This window comes from Schistocerca nitens, chromosome 6 (genome assembly GCF_023898315.1).
Source record: "Schistocerca nitens isolate TAMUIC-IGC-003100 chromosome 6, iqSchNite1.1, whole genome shotgun sequence".
In the NCBI taxonomy this organism is placed as follows: Eukaryota; Metazoa; Arthropoda; class Insecta; order Orthoptera; family Acrididae; genus Schistocerca; species Schistocerca nitens.
Genome location: NC_064619.1, coordinates 454,844,079 through 454,863,733, shown reverse-complemented (window position 1 = coordinate 454,863,733; position 19,655 = coordinate 454,844,079). Strand labels below are relative to the sequence as shown.

The 19,655-nt window shown below is 41.4% G+C and overlaps 1 protein-coding gene across 1 annotated transcript in view; it reads right to left on the bottom strand.

Annotated features, from left to right (window-relative positions):
* LOC126263402 (armadillo repeat-containing protein gudu-like) overlaps positions 1-19,655 on the bottom strand; it is a 110,127-nt gene that overhangs the window by 3,439 nt on the left and 87,033 nt on the right. Inside the window, exon 8 of the mRNA XM_049960496.1 lies at positions 8,280-8,501. Coding sequence (XP_049816453.1) covers positions 8,280-8,501 — 222 coding nt within the window. The remainder of the gene's footprint in view (positions 1-8,279; positions 8,502-19,655) is intronic.

The window sequence follows — 19,655 nt, the reverse complement described above, 5'->3', positions numbered from 1 at the left end:
AACTGTTTTTACTAAAATTGTTGTAGGATGCTTATTTGCTGCTGCTGTTGGACAAGGAATTGCAGCAGATCCTATTCGTCAATACCTCGTGTGGCCTTTACCTGTACAACCGCCTCCCGTTTAGCATTGCCAGCGCCCCCGCCATTTTCCAACATTATTTGTAGTGCCTCACAAGCCAGGTGCCCAGTTTGGCCAACTATCTGGACAATGTCATCTTCGGTGGCTCGTCTGCATTGGACCTCGTGGACAAGCTAGATCAGCTGTTTCAGGTTTTTTCGGGGGCTAACCCGCATTGCCAGAAAGAAAAGTGTGACTTTTTTGCACAAGAGGTCAGTTATATCAGGTTCCGATTGATGCCCACAGCCTACACGCCTCTAAGGATTATATCGAGGTAATTCAAAACCTGCCCCCTCCCACCAACGTGAAGCAACTGCAATCCGTCTGCAGTCAAATCAACGATTATCGGTGTTTTATACCCCACGCCGCCGAGATTTCGGCGCCACTGACCGGTTTATTACACAAGGCTGTGCGTTGGGTTTGGGCCACGGTGTGCAAGCAGGCTTTCACACATCTCAAGTCTGCTCTCTCCTGCCCTCCTTGTCTGGACGCTTACAATCTTTCCCTGCCCTTCATCGTCGCTGATGCCTCGGACTGTCGCCTGGGTGCGGTCCTCTCGCAAGTGGTCGATGACGTTGAGAGGCCGGTGGCTTTCACATCCAAAAAATTGACCAACACACAAACCAAATATAGTCAAATTGAAAAGGAAGCTTTGGCACTGGTTTTCGCCCTAACAGAATTCTACGATCTCATGTATGGTCATCATTTCACTCTGCAGACCAATCACAATGGCACACAAACACCGATTTTCTGTCCTGGATGCCTGCCGAGGTGGACCATGAGTTTGACGCCTCTCCCTTGGTTTGTTTCCATGTAGAATCGGACGTGGACGCACCTCTGGGCACACTTCTGTGGATGCCGATGCAGTCCCGCGGGTCATTGCTCAGGATCAGACACTGCAAGCTCTCCGACGCCAAATCACTGCGGGTTGGCTGAACAGCCGTTGTAGCATACGCAATGTAGAAGTCCAGCATTTTTGGGATATTTGGCACAGTCTCTTTTTCCGTAGTGGCGTCATCTTTTGCATAGTGATTCAGACGTTCCCTGGGTGGTCATACCACAATCATTGCACCACTGTGTCCTCGACCACCTCCACACTGGCCATTGGGGCATCATCCTCAACAAACAGCTGGCCCACCAACACCTTTATTGGCGTGGTTTGGATAAAGACATTGCCTCCCTCGTGTCAGTCTGTACCACACGCCAAACACGTCAGGCAGCACCCCCGCACCAGTATTTTTTGTGGCCGGATGCAGGTGCTCTGTTGGAACGTCTCCATTTGGATTTCACAGGGCCATTGCCATGGTTCCCAGTGGTTCATACTGGTCAACTCTGGGTCAGGATAACCTTATGTCTCCCACATGAAGAAAACCACTTCTGCTGAGACTATCAAAATTCTCAGGCGCATCTTTGCTATTGAGGGACTCCCCAAAATGATCATTACGGATAACGGTTCCCAGTTTACTTCAACCGAGTTTAAGTAATTCTGTACTGCCAATAGAATTTCTCTCATCCATACTGCCCCACTTAACCCTGCATCAGACAGCCGGACAGAACGTTTTGTGCGGACGTTCAAGACCCAGCTCGATAAGCCGCTGAGCCATCACCCGCTGGAGGAGGCCGTGCCTCTTTTTTTCGCTACATACTGCACTGCCCGCCACGTTGGTCAAAGTCCAGGGGAGATACTTCACGGTCGACCATTCCGTTTTCCCTTATCTGTCCTTGCTCCCGAGGCTTCTCACCCTCCTACCCAAGCTCGGGTGCACTCCTTCTGCGTCGGGCAGAAGGTCTGGGCACAGATCCACAGGCTTAATAGATAGTTGCTTACTTGACCAACAAGTGACATTCCATACAGAAAGAATAACAGAATTACAGAAGTTGGTACATCAATTGCCAAAGCACAAGACAAGAAAGAAGAGGAGCCTGTTTAAATTTTGCCAGCCAGGTAAGATACTATTCGGCACACTAGACATAGATGATGCTACATATTACAAGGAACACATAAAAGTTGGTAAATAGAACAGTAAGTATGATAAAGAAAAATGAAAACATCTTAAAATTTGGAATGGAAATAATACGAACAAATGAAAAATGCCCTAGCTAATGCACAGAAGGGCATATTGCAACCTCACGTAACAAACCCTGTACAAAATGTGAAGTTCCTCAGTTTAATAAGAGATGAACTTAAAGACATTAAGTCCCATGTTCCTCTAGTCAAACCGTCAGGATATCTCATGTTAATGTTAATCAAAATTGATCTATTTATAGCAGAAAGGATATTAGGATACATACTAAATGTTCCCTTAGTAGATAATAACATGTTTACCTTATACAGTAAGTACATTTCCTTTACCAAAAGAAATCCCTCAGTGGAAAGTGAAGTATATTTTCATCCACCCCGAAAAAGAGTTTTTACTTATTGATGATGCAAAGAGCCAGTATGCAAAATGGTCAACAAAATAACTAGATTGTTAAGAACTAAATAAGAACAAAAGGCTTTGCAGACAAACATTTACACTATTGTCAACATCCGATCAGGAAGAGTGTGAGGCAAAGTTGCTTCATACTATAAGTGTCTCTGTAAAGAGAATTGCATCTTTAATTCAAAGAATTGGGCACAATTAAATAGTAAGGGGTTGTCATACATGGTTCCTAAAGAGAAAAGTCTGACAGTACTATGTGGGAAACAAGTTCCAAAGGATGTATTACTAGAACAAGTTGCAAAAGTCAGCTTCTACAATAAATGTTAAGGATATGGAACAAGAGCATTCATACAGACAGACTGAATAATATGCAAAAATACAACTAAGGATGTAATATCACAAATAGAGTAGGAACTGACTGTGTAGTAAATAAGGAGAATACCAACAGCATGACTCGCCTTCTCTGTTATCTTTTGTGCAGTGGCAGTCTTAACAAAATGAGTCACTCTGCAAATTTTGCTATTATGCCACAGTCCCAACATCTCATTTAGTGAGTTTTGATGTAGTAACTGTTTTTACAAAGCTACCTCTTGCTGATTCCTTGGTACTAACTGGTAAACAGTTTCAGGTGGGCGTCACTGCTTTGTTTCGCCACATCCTTTCCTCAATCTATTTTATGTTCAACCAGGAATATTTTGAATAAACTGATGGTATCACCACTGGCAGCCCCTTGTCTCCCCTGAAGGCTAACTTTTCTATCAAGCATTTTGAGGAAAGAGAACTTGATCAGTGGTTCTGAAACAACTGTCTTTTGGAGATACATGGATGATAATTTCATAGTGTGGCCCCAAGGAGAAGATAAGTTAATGGAGTTTTTACATCATCTTCATTCAATTTACTATGGAATTAGAGAAAGATAGCTGTCTCCCAATTCTACATGTTTTGGTTCGACAGAAGAGTGACGTCCCTCTGGGATATTCTGTTTATCATAAGCCCACTCACACTGATTTGTATGTACTCTTCGAGTTGCCATCACCCAGCACTACCATTCAATGGAGGATGACAAAATATTAATTTTAGCCACAGCAACATTTTTTTGAGACTCCATTATAAAACAATCCATTGAAATACACACCATGGAAAATCAAATGAACCCTGACAGTAACTACTGGCTGAATAATGTGTGGAATCATGTCATCTCTGAGATTTGCTCCAGACGAAGACACCACACTGCTCTGATGGCTGCGCCGGGCAGCAATGCCGAAGACAACTGATCTTCGCAGATCCGCCAGCGAGGGTGTTGCTGCTGGTTGGTGTGGTCGATCTATCACCATGACTCTGACACATTCGTGGCAGTACTCTCAGAGAATGCTATAGAGTGCGGAGTGGAGAACATCCGTCAGTCTTCAGTGGCTCACCTGAAGATGACTGGCAGGTGCCCAGTCAAAACATAGTGGATGGATGTTTATGATGGTCAGCTCTTAGAACATTTAATTCACCAGGAAAATATTTAGTTTCACATCAGATGCCTTTACGGGGAGAAGATGGGCTCACATGAAAGAAATTTTGACAAGCTGGGTGGTAAGAAAGCAGAACTTTTAAGTTCTGTAAGTTTTTTTAATGAGATGACAGGACCATGGCATTATACCAAAATTTGCCAAAGTGACACATTTTATTAAGACTGTCACTGCATGGAAGATAATGAAGAAGGCCAGTCATGCTGTTGTTGAGGAGAGAATTTGCTATATGAGACAAAGGTTGGATGCCATTTCAGAAGTACTGTTCCACCTATATCTGAAGGATGCATCCCTTCTGTCTCCTGTATCACAGGATTGGGTTGATGGAGTGACTTCAACTTAGTTTGATTGGATATATAAGGATGCAAGCTCTTGGCAGATGCCAAAATTTTATCGTTTGGTGCCACAAAAGCTGTCACCACAGGGAACAACTGCACGACACTCCACTGTCAGCTTTACAGAGAAGAAATGCGATGATGTGATGCTGTCTGTATTGGGTAAAGGACTCAATTTTTCATGTACACCTCATGCACTACCTCCGATAAGTTTTGTGAGCAGCATTGAAGAAGTTGTACGATGCTTTCCTATGGATTCTGCCAAACAAATAAGAAGGGGAACTTGCTGGACTCTTTTGAAAGCTCCTCCTCGATGCATTAATATAACCTCTGAAGAAAGGGCTGCACTATGCAATCTCCAAGAGGATCTGGACATAGTGGTGCTGAAGGCTGATAAAGGTAACTCAACTGGTTTGTTACCTCATAGTTTGTATTTGGAGAAAATCAATGGCCTGCTTAGGGATGCTATGTACAGGAATACTTATCAAGACCCTACAGCAAGATGCAATGGAAGATGTGTACACTCCTGAATTGTTCCTCATTACCTCCAACAACCATAGGGCAGTATAACGCCAAGAGTGCATACAGCACAAAGATGGTCTCCCTTTACGGCCTATAGTGAGTAATATTGATGCCCCCACATATGATTTAGCTGGACATCTTGCTTTCTTGCTGAGACCATTGCTTGGCAAATGTCCATGAGGGCTCTCTACCTAAGTAGTTCAGATATTCTAGTGAGTTTTCATGTAGTGTCTCTTTTTACAAAGATACCTCTTGTTGATTCCTTGGCACTAATTTGTAAACAGTTTCTGGTGGGCATCACTGCTTTGTTTTGACATGCTCTTTCCTCAACCTATTTTATGATCAACCAGGGTATTTAGAACAGACTGATGCCTCACCATGGGCGGCCCCTTGTCTCCCCTAGTGGCTAACTTTTTATGGAGGATATGGAGGGAAGGCACTTATATCAGTGGTTCTTAAACCAACTGTTTTTTTGGAGGTATGTGGATGATACTTTCATGATGTGGCCCCATGAAGAACATAAGTTAATAGAGTTTCTATGACGTCTGTTCAAAAATTTCCGAAACATTTGTAGTGTTATGCCAGTAGTGTTATGGAGCAAAATGCGGTTAGCATACCTGCGCACACCTGTGTTTAATGTGCATCTGCTCGAAGTTTCATTGTTGTGTGTCTGCTAGTTATTGTTCAGTGCTGTTCTGAATAGAATGTTGTGCAGCACAGTTTGCAAATTTTGAGATGGCAGAATTAGAGGAGTAGAGCATGAATTTTGTGTGAAACTGAAGAAAACCCCTATAGAGACAAACCAAATGATGCAGGAAGCCTGCAGTGATGAGTACTTAAGGTGTACTCAGTGTTACAAGTGGTTCACATGGTTTAAAAATGATCCTCATTCAGGATGCCATTTGGCATCTACCGATGACACTCGTGTCAAGAACTTCAATGAAACTATATGTGCCAATTGAAGACTGACTGTCCAAAAGATTGCAGAAAAATGTAACATTTCAGCTGGATCATGTTGAAATCCTGACATAGCATCTTGGAATGCATCATGTTGCATCAAGTTCATCCCACGGCTCATGAGTCAAGACCAGAAAGATCCTCACCTCACAATCTGTGAAGAGCTTTTGGATCATGCAAATGAGAACGAGATGTTCCTTAAGAGAATCGTAAATGGTGATGAGACATGGGTTGACGGTTATGATATTGAGACCAAGGTTCAGTCTTCACAATGGGTCTGGAAATGTTCTCTAACACCAAAAGAAGCTCATCAGGTCAGGTGACATGTCAAAGCCATGCTGGTAGTTTTCTTTGACTTCGAAGGATTAGTTTATCGTGAATTTGTGCCACAGGGTCAAATTGTTAATTGAAGGCACTATCTAGAAATGTCGTGGCACCTGCAAGAAAATGTTACAAGGAAAGAGCCTGAAATATGGCAAGAAAATTTATGGTTCTTGCATCATGATAATGCACCCGCACATTCATCCCTGTTGGTGTGTGACTACAGCACAAAAAATGAAGTCATTGTGCTGCCTCATCCTCTGTACTCTCCAGATCTGGCCCCTGTTTTCTTTTTTATTTCCAAAGTTGAAAACCCCATTGAAAGGATGAAGATTTGCAATGACAGACAAGATAAAACAAAATTCGCAAACAGCGCTTTGTGCAATCCAGCAAGAGGCATACCAAGACTGCTTCCGGAAGTGGAAATGGCTTTGGGAGTGGTGTCCAATTGTGGAGGAAAGTATTTCAGAGGAGACCATGCACAATACGTAAATGGCTAGCATAGAAAAATTGTGTGGACAAAGTTCCAGAATGTTTTAAACAGACCTCATAATCATATTAACTCAATTCATGAGAAAATTTGATATACTATTGAATTACAGGATAGTTGCCTCCCATGACTGGATGTTTTGGTTCAACAGAAGAGTGACTGGAAAATGGATAAGAGGAAAATGTGCCAGCAAATTCCCTAGCTTTTCTTCCCTTTCTTGGAAACATTTCCTTCAAAATTGCAAGAATTCTTAGTAATTTTCAGGTGAAAGTGATTTTCCACCCACCACCTAAGATTTCAAACCTGCTGGGATCGGTGAAAGATAATTTGTTATTGCAGAAGGCTGGACTTTACAAAATACCTTCCCAATGTGATATGGTCTACATAGGGCAAACCACAAGCACAATGAAAGAACCCGTAGAGAATATAAATGTTGCACTCGCCTTTTGCAACCAGAGAAAGTCTGCAATAGTGAAACATTGCATCTCCAATGGACATTCAATGGAGTATGTCAAAACATTCATTTTTGCCCCAGCAACATCTTTTTGGGACTCCATTACAAAATAACACATTGAAATAGGCATCACTGAAAATCTAATGAACCATGACAGTGGCTACTAGCTGTATAATGCATGAAATCCCATCATCTTTGAGATTTGCTCCAGACGAAGATTCCAGAATACTCCAATGGCTGCAGTGAGTGGCTACACTGAAGGCAGCTGATCTTTGCAGTTCCACCAGTGAGGGCACTGCTGCCGGGTGGTGTGGTCTATCTGTCATCACGACTCTGACACATGCACGGCAATATTCTCAGCACTCTATATAGGGTGGAGTGGAGAACATCTTCATAAGTCTTCAGTGGATCACCTGAAGATGACTGCCAGGTGTCCAGTAAAAATATAGTGGAGCGAAGTTAATGATGACTGGTTATAATCCCACAATCAATTTGAACATTTGTAATTATATCAAATGGAACCATATGGAGAGAAATGTAACAAAAATATATGTTTATGTCTAAAAATAAATGGTTTCTGAGTTGATGCAACTCTAAGGAGTACTACCAATTACCCAGGGAGTGGAGGTGTCATATCCACAGAAAACAGCAAGTCTTGTAGTGACAGATGGAGAATTCTGTTACATCTTAGAAGACTTAGGGTGGGGCAAGGAAAAGTAACAGGGCAATCAGTGGGACAGCCAGGCCTCAGCATGTCTGGCAGTCACACATAGCGATAATGCTATAAGCTATGAACACAGAGTGATTCAAGGACATTACATAGTACCATTGATAAGCAAAGCTCCAAGTGTACTCAGTACACATATTGACAAAAGCTTGCTTGGGTATCTTATGCCTGTAATTCAGTTCAAGTACTTTTGCAACATAGAACTTTCTTTCTGTCCTTTTCTTTTATTAGTATAATTGTGGCATTGTGAAAGATATGTTATTTCAGTATAAAGATACCCTATCAGGTACAACTTCACCACCTATAATAGTTACTGGTATGAGGCAACTCACAACATCTTTATTTCAATAGCTAGTCTGACAGATATCTATCTTTAAAAGGTAGATGGCTAAGTTTATAATACAGAAACAGCTTACTGGTAAAACTCCACTCTGCTGCATAATTTGACAATTAAGTGGATATGCTGACAGCTGGAAAAGAGCATTTGCAGCAGCACGGCAAACGGCCTGGTTCTTTGATACCAAGTAATTGACAATCACAGGGATACACCCGAGCCGGCCAATTTCATATCTGTTAGCATCCACTGCAGAGACATTAGCAATTGCTTGTGCCAGATTTTCACGGAAAATGTCTTCTTCCTATAATGAGAGACATAAACTGGTAAAACAGCAAGAGAACAAATAAAACTGATGTAGTAAAATGATTAACTGTATAAAAATAATGGTAGCTGTTACAAGGAAGGTTTCACCTAGCAACTTCCTCCATGTCTGAAATTTTCAAACCGATCAAAAACATGCACTGTTGATTAGAAAGTAATTAAAAATGAAGTAAAATATTTTCAAGTCGGTCTACATCTGCATGCATAGTATGCAACCACTGTGAAGTGCACGGCAGAAGGTACGTCCCACTGCTCCATTAGGATATCTTCTCTTTCCATTTGTGTTTGGGTCATGGCACCTGTGAGAGTGATACTCTGGAGGCAATAGTATGTGCCTAGTTTCCTTGCTTAATACTGGTTCTTGAAATTTTGTAAATATCTTATCCCAGGATATCTGGTGCACTTCAGTTTTTCTGCATTTATGCTATTCTCTCCTCTTGGCTGACAAACCCATATTTTAAAAACTTATTCACCCAGTGGTGCCAGGAGAACACACATATAAAAAGGTATTGAGATTTGCAAGGCTGCACAGCTGTGGCTCCTTCTTCTAGCAGAAAGGTTGAAGGGGAAGGAAGAGAGGTGAACAAATAACACATTTTGCAGTATGGACCAATGTGAAATGGGAAGGGAGTTAATGAGGTTCTGGGAGGATCCATGACATGAACAGCCTGATCCAGGCGATCCCACAGTTTCTCGATTGTGTTTAAATCCGGGAAGTTTGATATCCAGCGGAGTACAGAAAACTCATCCGGTGCTCTTCGAACCATGCACATACACTGCAAGCTATGTTGCATTCTCCTGCTGGTAGATGGCATCAGGCTGAGGAAACTGAATGTAGGGGTGGACATGGCCCCGAAGGAGAGATGCGTCCTTGTATTGACCCATTATGCCTTCCAGAATGATGAGATCACCCAGGGGATGGCACAAATACATTCATCAGAGCATAACATATTTTCGAACTGCCCTTTAAAGGTGTCAGTGGATCATTTATGTAGGTTACAAACAAGAATGGGCCCAGCAGTGATCCCTGTGGCACTCCACATGCTATGTCTGCCCATTATAACAATATTTCCACGCCTCAAGTACAGTTTGTTAATGAGACCCTCTGCTTCCTGTTATGGAGGTAAGAGCCCATCCTTGCCATTAATGCTATAATACTTTAGTCTGCTAAGTATAATTTTGTGATCCATGCAATCAATGGCATTAGCAAGGTGAAAGAATATAGCAACAGGATAATTTTTTTTTTGTTTATCTCTGCTAGTACTTCATTTGTGAGGTCTTGTGTTCATTTCTGTGTGGAGAATTCTTTGTAAAAGCCAAACTGAGAGGCGGTCAACAAGTTCTGCTTCATTAAATGAGTCAGTATTCTGCTATAGGCCACTTTCTCAAACTCTTTTGGAAAGTGTGGAAGGAGTGATGTAGGACTGTAATTAATGGTAATTTGCTTATCTCCAGTTTTGTAGTTGGATATTACTACAGCGTGTTTAAGTCTATCAGCAAATATGTTCCTAGTCATTCATCACTTGACTATCAAAATACACTCCTGGAAATGGAAAAAAGAACACATTGACACCGGTGTGTCAGACCCACCATACTTGCTCCGGACACTGCGAGAGGGCTGTACAAGCAATGATCACACGCACGGCACAGCGGACACACCAGGAACCGCGGTGTTGGCCGTCGAATGGCGCTAGCTGCGCAGCATTTGTGCACCGCCGCCGTCAGTGTCAGCCAGTTTGCCGTGGCATACGGAGCTCCATCGCAGTCTTGAACACTGGTAGCATGCCGCGACAGCGTGGACGTGAACCGTATGTGCAGTTGACGGACTTTGAGCGAGGGCGTATAGCGGGCATGCGGGAGGCCGGGTGGACGTACCGCCGAATTGCTCAACACGTGGGGCGTGAGGTCTCCACAGTACATTGCTGTTGTCGCCAGTGGTCGGCGGAAGGTGCACGTGCCCGTCGACCTGTGACCGGACCGCAGCGATGCACGGATGCACGCCAAGACCGTAGGATCCTACGCAGTGCCGTAGGGGACCGCACCGCCACTTCCCAGCAAATTAGGGACACTGTTGCTTCTGGGGTATCGGTGAGGACCATTCGCAACCGTCTCCATGAAGCTGGGCTACGGTCCCGCACACCGTTAGGCCGTCTTCCGCTCACGCCCCAACATCGTGCAGCCCGCCTCCAGTGGTGTCGCGACAGGCGTGAATGGAGGGACGAATGGAGACGTGTCGTCTTCAGCGATGAGAGGCGCTTCTGCCTTGGTGCCAATGATGGTCGTATGCGTGTTTGGCGCCGTGCAGGTGAGCGCCACAATCAGGACTGCATACGACCGAGGCACACAGGGCCAACACCCGGCATCATGGTGTGGGGAGCGATCTCCTACACTGGCCATACACCACTGGTGATCGTCGAGGGGACACTGAATGGTGCACGGTACATCCAAACCGTCATCAAACCCATCGTTCTACCATTCCTAGACCGGCAAGGGAACTTGCTGTTCCAACAGGACAATGCACGTCCGCATGTATCCCGTGCCACCCAACGTGCTCTAGAAGGTGTAAGTCAACTACCCTGGCCAGCAAGATCTCCGGATCTGTCCCCCATTGAGCATGTTTGGGACTGGATGAAGCGTCGTCTCACGCGGTCTGCACGTCCAGCACGAACGCTGGTCCAACTGAGGCGCCAGGTGGAAATGGCATGGCAAGCCGTTCCACAGGACTACATCCAGCATCTCTACGATCATCTCCATGGGAGAATAGCAGCCTGCATTGCTGCGAAAGGTGGATATACACTGTACTAGTGCCGACATTGTGCATGCTCTGTTGCCTGTGTCTATGTGCCTGTGGTTCTGTCAGTGTGATCATGTGATGTATCTGACCCCAGGAATGTGTCAATAAAGTTTCCCCTTCCTGGGACAATGAATTCACGGTGTTCTTATTTCAATTTCCAGGAGTGTAGCTTAAGGGTAATCCTATAAAGTCAGTACAATATTTTAATATTCTGTTAGAAACACCAGCTGAATTACTACTTTTTAGTTACCTGATGAGTTCTGTAATCTCCTTAGGAGATATATTTTTGAAACTAATGTCTATTAGTGGTGTATGCAGTGTCTGCACAAATAAATCTAGCAGATCTATATTTGCTTGTTTATTACTGAGTGCAGCGCTTGCAGCCACTGTGAGGCCAATGATTTAAAAATGTCATCATTTATGCTACAGCTATCTTCTGGGGCACACTTTCAATTGGATTACTAGTTTTGCTTGTTTCTTGCTTAACAATGTTCCAAGTGGTTTTTGCCTTAATCTTGGAGTATTTTATTTTTTTGAGCATGGTACATGAGTTTTGATTTGTGTAGTAGTGTCAGGAGTGGAAGATTTGACAAAACAAGTGATAATTGAGTTGCCGGTATTGACTACTGCTTGTCCTCTAATTACGTACAGCTCTTTCTTCAGAACTCAAGATACTTTCATCCGAGGAGTTATCCACCACTTATCCTTGCATCTGTTCAATTTTGGCCTTATTTGTTTCATGGGAAAACAAGACTCAATGTGCTGTAGAAATATGTTTGCAAAGAGTTAAATTTTCTGTCAACTTTGGTTTATAAATCTCCCTCTCCCTCCAGCATTCTTCCCATAATTTCTCTCTAAACACTGTCATTGAGTTGTTGTTTATGTTTCTCTGATGCAATACCTTTCTTCTATGATCTATATTTAACTGGTCAGTAAATTCTTGTCAGATGAATAAGGTCACCTCATTGATTACAATATAATTGGAAACATACACACTAACGAACTGAGGTTTTCTTTTAAGTTTTCGGTTATGTCTGGTGGTGAGCATGATGGCTGACAGAGGAATACCAATTGTAAGTTCAAGAACAGCCTTGATACTGAGTCTTGTTCATATAATCACATAGTTCTGTCTTAGTGGAAGAGTTTCTTGGCTTTGGAAATGAATACACCATTTCCTGTTACCGTTCCTTCCAATATACAGTTAGATTTCCTCCAAACATCTGGATGCTGTCAGTTTCAGATTTTAACCAATTTTATGTTCCTAGTATTATCTGAGCTCCACCAGTTTTAGGTGTGCTTCAAACTCTGGGCAGTTGATCACTAGGATTTTAATCATTTCATCTGTGTGGAGGTGGAGGGAGGGAGCATTTTGCAATAATACTTTGGGACCTGGTAGTGTCAGCTGAAGGCAACAGCTCAAACATGCTGGTAAGGCTAAGAGTAGAGTATGGGTAAGTGTAGGGGTAATGTTAGCACAGTACCCCGAATCCTCCCTGCCCCCCCCCCCCCCCCCCCCAGCCATGTACAAACCTACCTCTGACTTGGCACTGACAATATAGTTATTGATTAGTTACTGTCCTTGTAGCTCCTGGAGAGGAGACAGTATCCGTGGGAAAGGATAGCAGTTGAGGTACTTTTGGTATGTGACTCTTGGCAGTTCACTCAGCACACCTACTCAAAGATGATTCCAATCACTTGACAGCAATCTGAGCAATACCCAAGCAGTAATCAAGTAGGGTGACACTTGAAAGCACAATGGAATTGAAGACAAAGAATCAATTAGAGGCAACTTGAACAAAGGTTATGACACCCTGATGGTAAATGGGAATTTGCGTCTGGACCTTCTAGTCAGTAACAGACTCTTGGAACAAACTTCTAACAGTGGAATGTTATGGCAAATTCAGCCAATATACGCTGCTATTGAAGGAGTAAACTAAGTGGAACACTATATAATAGTTATAATTTACGAAAACTGGTCAACAAGTTTATCAATGTGAATGTATTGCACTAGTGAGTACCTACAGCAATTATAAGAGAACAATGTTCCAAACAACATATTTCTACTAAACTTTATAGAATACACAACTGCAGCTTACAACTGTCAGTTTTCTATGAAATAAGTGTATTATCCACAAAAATTGTAAACTACCAAACGTTCTTAAAATATACTTTGACTATCTAGTCGCCCCCAACAACTATGGACCTTGCCGAGGTGGGGCACCTGGAGTTCCTCAATTGTACAAACAGCAATAGGCCTACCTTAGGTACAACCACAATGGAGAGTTATCTGTAGAGAGGCCAGACAAACATGGTTCCCGGAGAGTGGCAGTAGCCTTTTTAATAGTTGCAGAGCCAAAAGTCAGGATGATCGACTGATGTGGCCTTGTAACATCAGCCAACAGACCTTGCTTTGTTGGTGTTGTGAATGGCTGAAATCAAGAGTAAATTACAATTGTGTTTTACATTGAAGGCATGCAGCTCTTGTGTATGGTGACAATGTTGTCCTCTTGGGTAAAATATTCTAGAAGTAAAATAGGCCCCCATTCAGATCTCTGGGTTATGTTATCAGGAAAAATAATACTGACATTCTGCAGGTCATATCATGGAATGTTAGGTCCCTTAATCAGTTGGGGAGATTAGAGATTTTAAAAAGGAAACTGGCTAGACTGTAGTTAGAAGTAATGGGTATTAGTGAAGTGTGGTGTCAAGAAGAATGGAACATTTTGTCAGATGAGTACATGGTTATAAATACAAAATCAAACACAGGTAATGCAGGTGAAAGTCTAATAATGAATAAGAAAACAGGAATGCGGGTACAATACTATGAACAGCATAGTGAACACATTATCATAGCCAAGACAGACACAAAGCCAATACCCATGACAGTACCACATGTTTATATGCCAACTAGCTCTACAGATGATGAAGATATTGAAACCCTGTATTATGAGATAAACGAAATTATTCAGATAGTTAAGTGACAGGAAAGTTTAATTGTGATGGGTGAGTGGAATTCAGTAGTAGGAAGAGGAAGAGAAGGAAAAAATAGCAGCAGAATATCGACTGGGAAAGGAATGGAAAAGGAAGTCGTGTGGTAGAACTTTGCACAGTTTAGTCAACATTAACACTTGGTTTAAGAATGAGGAAAGAAAACAGTACATGGGGAAGAGACCTGGGGACACTGGAAGGTTTCAGATTTGTTGTATAATGGCAAGGCAGAGATTTCATGACCATATTTTAAATTGTAAGAATTTCCAGGGGCTTATGTGGACTGTCAGAATAATTTGTTGGTTATGAACTTTAATTAAAACTTAAGAAATTGGGTAAACCAGTACTAAGCAAAATAGGAAAAGGTGTAAGGAATATACAGAGGGGCTGTAGATGGGAAATGCACTCGACGACAGGGGAAGATGAAAATGCAATTGTGAATATGATACTACAAGAAGAATTTGACACAGCACTGAAAGAGATATTTTGAATCAAGGCCCCCTGGAGTAGATGATATTCCCCCACAATTATTGAGTCCTGGGGTGAACCAGCCATGATAAAACTATTTCACCTGGTGTGCAAGATTTATGACACTGCCAAGCTACCCTCAGATACCAAGAAAAATAATAATTCCAATACCAATGGAAGCAGTTGCTGACATGTGTGAATATTACTGTTCTATCAGTTTAATAAGTCATGGTTAAAATACAGACATGCATTATTTACAAAGAATGGAAAACCTAGCAGAAGCTGACCTCAGAGAAGACCAGTTTGGATTCTGGAGAAATTTCTACATCTACATCTACATCTACATCTACATGGATAGTCTGCAAATCACATTTAAGTGCCTGGCAAAGGGTTCCTTGAACCACCTTGACAATTCTCTATTATTCCAATCTTGTATAGCACACGAAAAGAACAAACATGTATATCTTTCTGTATGAGCTTTGATTTCCCTTACTTTATCATGGTGATCATTTCTCCTTATGTAGGTTGGTGTCAACAAAATATATTCGCATTTGGAGGAGAAAGTTGGTGATTGGAATTTCATGAGAATATTCTGCTGCAGCAAAAAAAAAAAACCTTTGTTTTATTGATGTCCACCTCAAATCCTGTATCATTTCAGTGACACTCTCTCCCCTATTTTGCGATAATAAAAAGTGCGCTGCCTTTCTTTGAACTTTTTTGATGTACTCCATCAATCCTATTTGGTAAGGATCCCACACTGCGCAGCAGTATTCTAAAAGAGGATGGACAAGTGTAGTGTAGGCAGTCTCCTTAGTAGACCTGTTACATTTTCTAAGTGTCCTGCCAATAAAACACAGTCTCTGATTAGCCTTCCTCACAATGTTTCCTGTATGGATTATGAAGATAAGAGAAATGACATGTTATAGATGCTTATTTTTTCTCACTCCATTTGCAAGAGGAAGAGAAAGGAAATCACTGGCAGTGTTACAACGTACCCTCTGCCATGTGCTGTAGAGTGTCTTGCAGAGTATGTATGTAGTGTAATGAATCATATTATTATTATTTCCATCATGATTTTCCTTTTATATATTTAAGTTATTTCGTACCAGCAATGATGCTGGGATAGAAACAAAACAAGTAGAGATATGCTCTTCAACTAATGAATGTTTGTATATTCATCTGTTTGTCTCTAGAAGTCATAGTGGGCAGACGTATGTAAGGTTCTGCCACATTAATACTTTTAAAAAAATGTGTATTTGAACCGAACATTAAAGAAGTGCTAGAAAAAGTTATTAGGAAAGCAAAGTTTACTCACACATTCACGACAACCATATCCGACAAGAAGAATTTGCATATTATATTTTTATGCCCACCCCCTATTCTGAGCCTCTATTCAATGGTGACCATTCAAAGGACAGCGCCAAGTGGAATATGAGCAGACCTTTCCATTTTTAAAATAAAAAAAAATTGCAATAAATGATCCATTTTATTGTTACAAGAAACTAATGAGACCTTTGTTGCATTTTTTACATGTCTGTGAGATTGGGACTAATAAAAACTTGAAGGAGCAAATTAAAATTAAATTCTGCTTACTAACAAGATGCGCAGGGAATGCAGATTTCAGCTGTAAAGGTAGGAAGCTGCTACGCTGTACGCTTATATGGCCGCACTTGGTGCCATCTCCTCACCGTAGGTAATCTCCTCTCCTATCGAATTAATATTCTTTAAGGAAAGTAGTCAACATGAAAGTGCAAAATAATTCATTCAGGTTCTGTAAGACTGCATCAGAGAATAACCAGGTCATTAATGAATATGCCCATAAATCTAATTTAATTGAAAAGTACCGATACAAACAAAATTTCATGTTTGAAAATCTTTTTTTTTCATAATTTTGTTAAAGATTGTTCACAATGGAGTCAAAGGGAAAATTCATTACAAAATGCATTATGCCAAGATGTCGCAAATCTGAGCTTGGCAACAGTTGAAAGTGACGCGCCAACTTGTCAACTGGACGTTGGCTACTGAAACAACACGGTTGGCGTCCCACTATTAAAAAATGATGACACTGGTAATATAACTAATCAAGATGTCACTTTTATGACGCTTGATGAGACAATTTCTCAGTTCTCACGGGAAAACATTTTTTCACATAGTGAAACTGAAGTGCGTGACTGCGAAAATTCCTTTGATTATTTGCTCACAATGTTGCAAATGCAAGAATAGGAAACAGTTCATGAAAGCAATGCAAATACTAGTGAGACACGAAATTTGTCACTGCTCATGCAACTAATAACACAGCAGTTTACACAGCAGTTCACAGGACATCAGGAAAATATAGGACAACAGTTTGCACAGCAAAATCAGTCATTTAACGATTTCAAGACTAGTATTAGTCAACAGTTCAGTGATGTGAGCAAAACTATACACACTGAATTATCTGATGAATTATCCGGGAAATTCACAGAGCTGGTAAACAACTAAAAGAAGAAATAATTACTGACATGTCCCGCAATATAAATACATTAATGGATAAAAATAACATCTGTAGACTATAAACAGGAACAATCTTAGTGAAACATTCTCCAATTCAGAAGATGCAAACCAAAGTAGATATGTTGGTAAAAAATGTGAGAAATACAGTCAGTGAGCTGCAAGATGTTTGCAAAAACCTACCTACAGAAATACACAAGCTGAGTATGAGCAGATCAGTTAAGTTTAGATTCAGAATTTGCCAAAAAACAGAGAGATATATTATGTGCAGATGTAAAGGAAATAACTGAAAAAGCTGAAGCCAAGATGCTGGATAAGGGATGCACCCTTGCTGGAAAGGTAGTGTCAGAGTGCAAAATTTATGTAGATACTGTAGAAGAAGCTCTAAAAGAGAAAGAAAGTCAACTTCTAGCTAAACTAGATTCGGGTTTAATGGAAGCAGAGAAAACATTACGAGGCAGTGTTGCTAAAACTACTGACATTCCAAAACAACATATGACAGAAAACAAACCTATGCTTTTAGAGAAGTTAGATATGTTCACTGATTACCCACAATATGGGTTAGCCCGTCGAAGGAAAACAGTGAAGGTTGCACAATGCAACAACACTTGCAAGAAGTTGCACCTCTCAAGCAAGCGGTGCAGAAAGTGGCAACTGACACTGAATAAAGAAAAGTGCAAAGTTGTTCACATGAGTATTAAAAGAAATACGCTAAATTTCAATTACATTATAAGTCACACAAATCTGAAGGTTGTAAATTCAACTAAATACTTAGGGATTACAATTACAAATACCCTAAATTGGAACTATCACATGGATAATGTTGTGGGTAGAGCCAACCAAAGATTGCGATTCATTGGCAGAACACTTAGAAGGTGCAACAGGTCTACTAAAGAGACTGCTTACACCACGCTTGTCTGCCCTATTCTGGAGTATTGCTGTGCGGTGTGGGATCTGCATCAGATGTGACTGATGGATGACATCAAAAAAGTACAAAGAAGGGCAGCTCGTTTTGTATTATTGCTAAGTAGGGGAGAGAGTGCCACAGACATGATACGTGAATTGGAGTGGCTATCATTAAAATAAATGCGTTTTTCGTTTTGACAGGATCTTCTCATGAAATTTAAATCACTAATTTTCTCCTCTGATTGTGAAAACATTCTGTTGGCACCCACCTACATAAGGAGAAATGATCATCACGATAAAATAAGAGAAATCACGGCGTGTACAGAAAAATTTAAGTGCTCATTTTCCCATGCGCTGATCAAGAGTGGAATGGTAGAGAGACATCTTGAAGGTGGTTCATTGAACCCTCTGCCAGGAAGTTAACTGTGAATAGCAGAGTAATCACACAGAACATAGAAGCACAGTTGCCATGCACTATCCCACAAGTGAACGTTAACATGCCTGTCACTGATGGCGCCGCATGTTTGTCAACATTCCTCGCAGATGAGGCATTACTTAGACGTCGACAGTTTCTGATATTTACTTCAGAAGGGAAATAACACACCCTGTGGTCTTTATCAGGGCATTTCAAAATGTTTTACCTCGTACCTGGACCAAAGCCCAGAAAATTAGATTTGTTGAATATACACAGGGTGACGTTCTGCTATGAGCTATGGACATGGCGGGATGTTGCCACTATTATGAACAGTTTGAGAGAGCATTTGTGGACAAGTCTTGGTCTGAGGCCGTACAAGAGAGGCTCAGATGTGAAGCATTCAACCCAGCTCTGTTCAATAGCAAGTATGGAAGCTTAAGGGGCTTTTTTGAAAACTATTTGAATAAAACCAGATACTGTATGAACCCAGTATCTCAAGTAGCCGTTCTGAAAATTTTAAAGAGCTGTCGTCCTGCACACATTAGGGAAAAACTCATTACCATCCCGGAACAAGACACCGAATACTTTCTATCTGTACTGGACTCAATAGATTTGATATATGAAGAGGGACCAGTACAACTCAATCCTGTTAATAGGCTGATAGCGACACAGAGATTTATGGACCAACAAGTAAACAATGGATTCATGGTACAACATGGATGGAAACCTTACCCCACACAGACCTATGGTAATGGTAATGGTAATCACAATAGCAATGGAGAAAGCCATACTTTCAAAGGTGGATATAAAAGAAATAGGCAAAAATTTAGCAAAAACAACTACAATGGCTGAGTAGCATATGGCCAGCCTGTACAATATGTACAGACAGAAGCTACCAACAATAATCAGCCAATCGCTTGGCAAACACAAAACAATAACAGACAACTGAATAAACCACAGTCAGCAGAACTCGTCCAGGAAAGTAACACACATATGTGGAATATCGTCCAGAGGCAGGGAGAATTTCAGTCGAGAGCCTCTCAGGATACTAGTTGGTGTAATCAAACACCAAC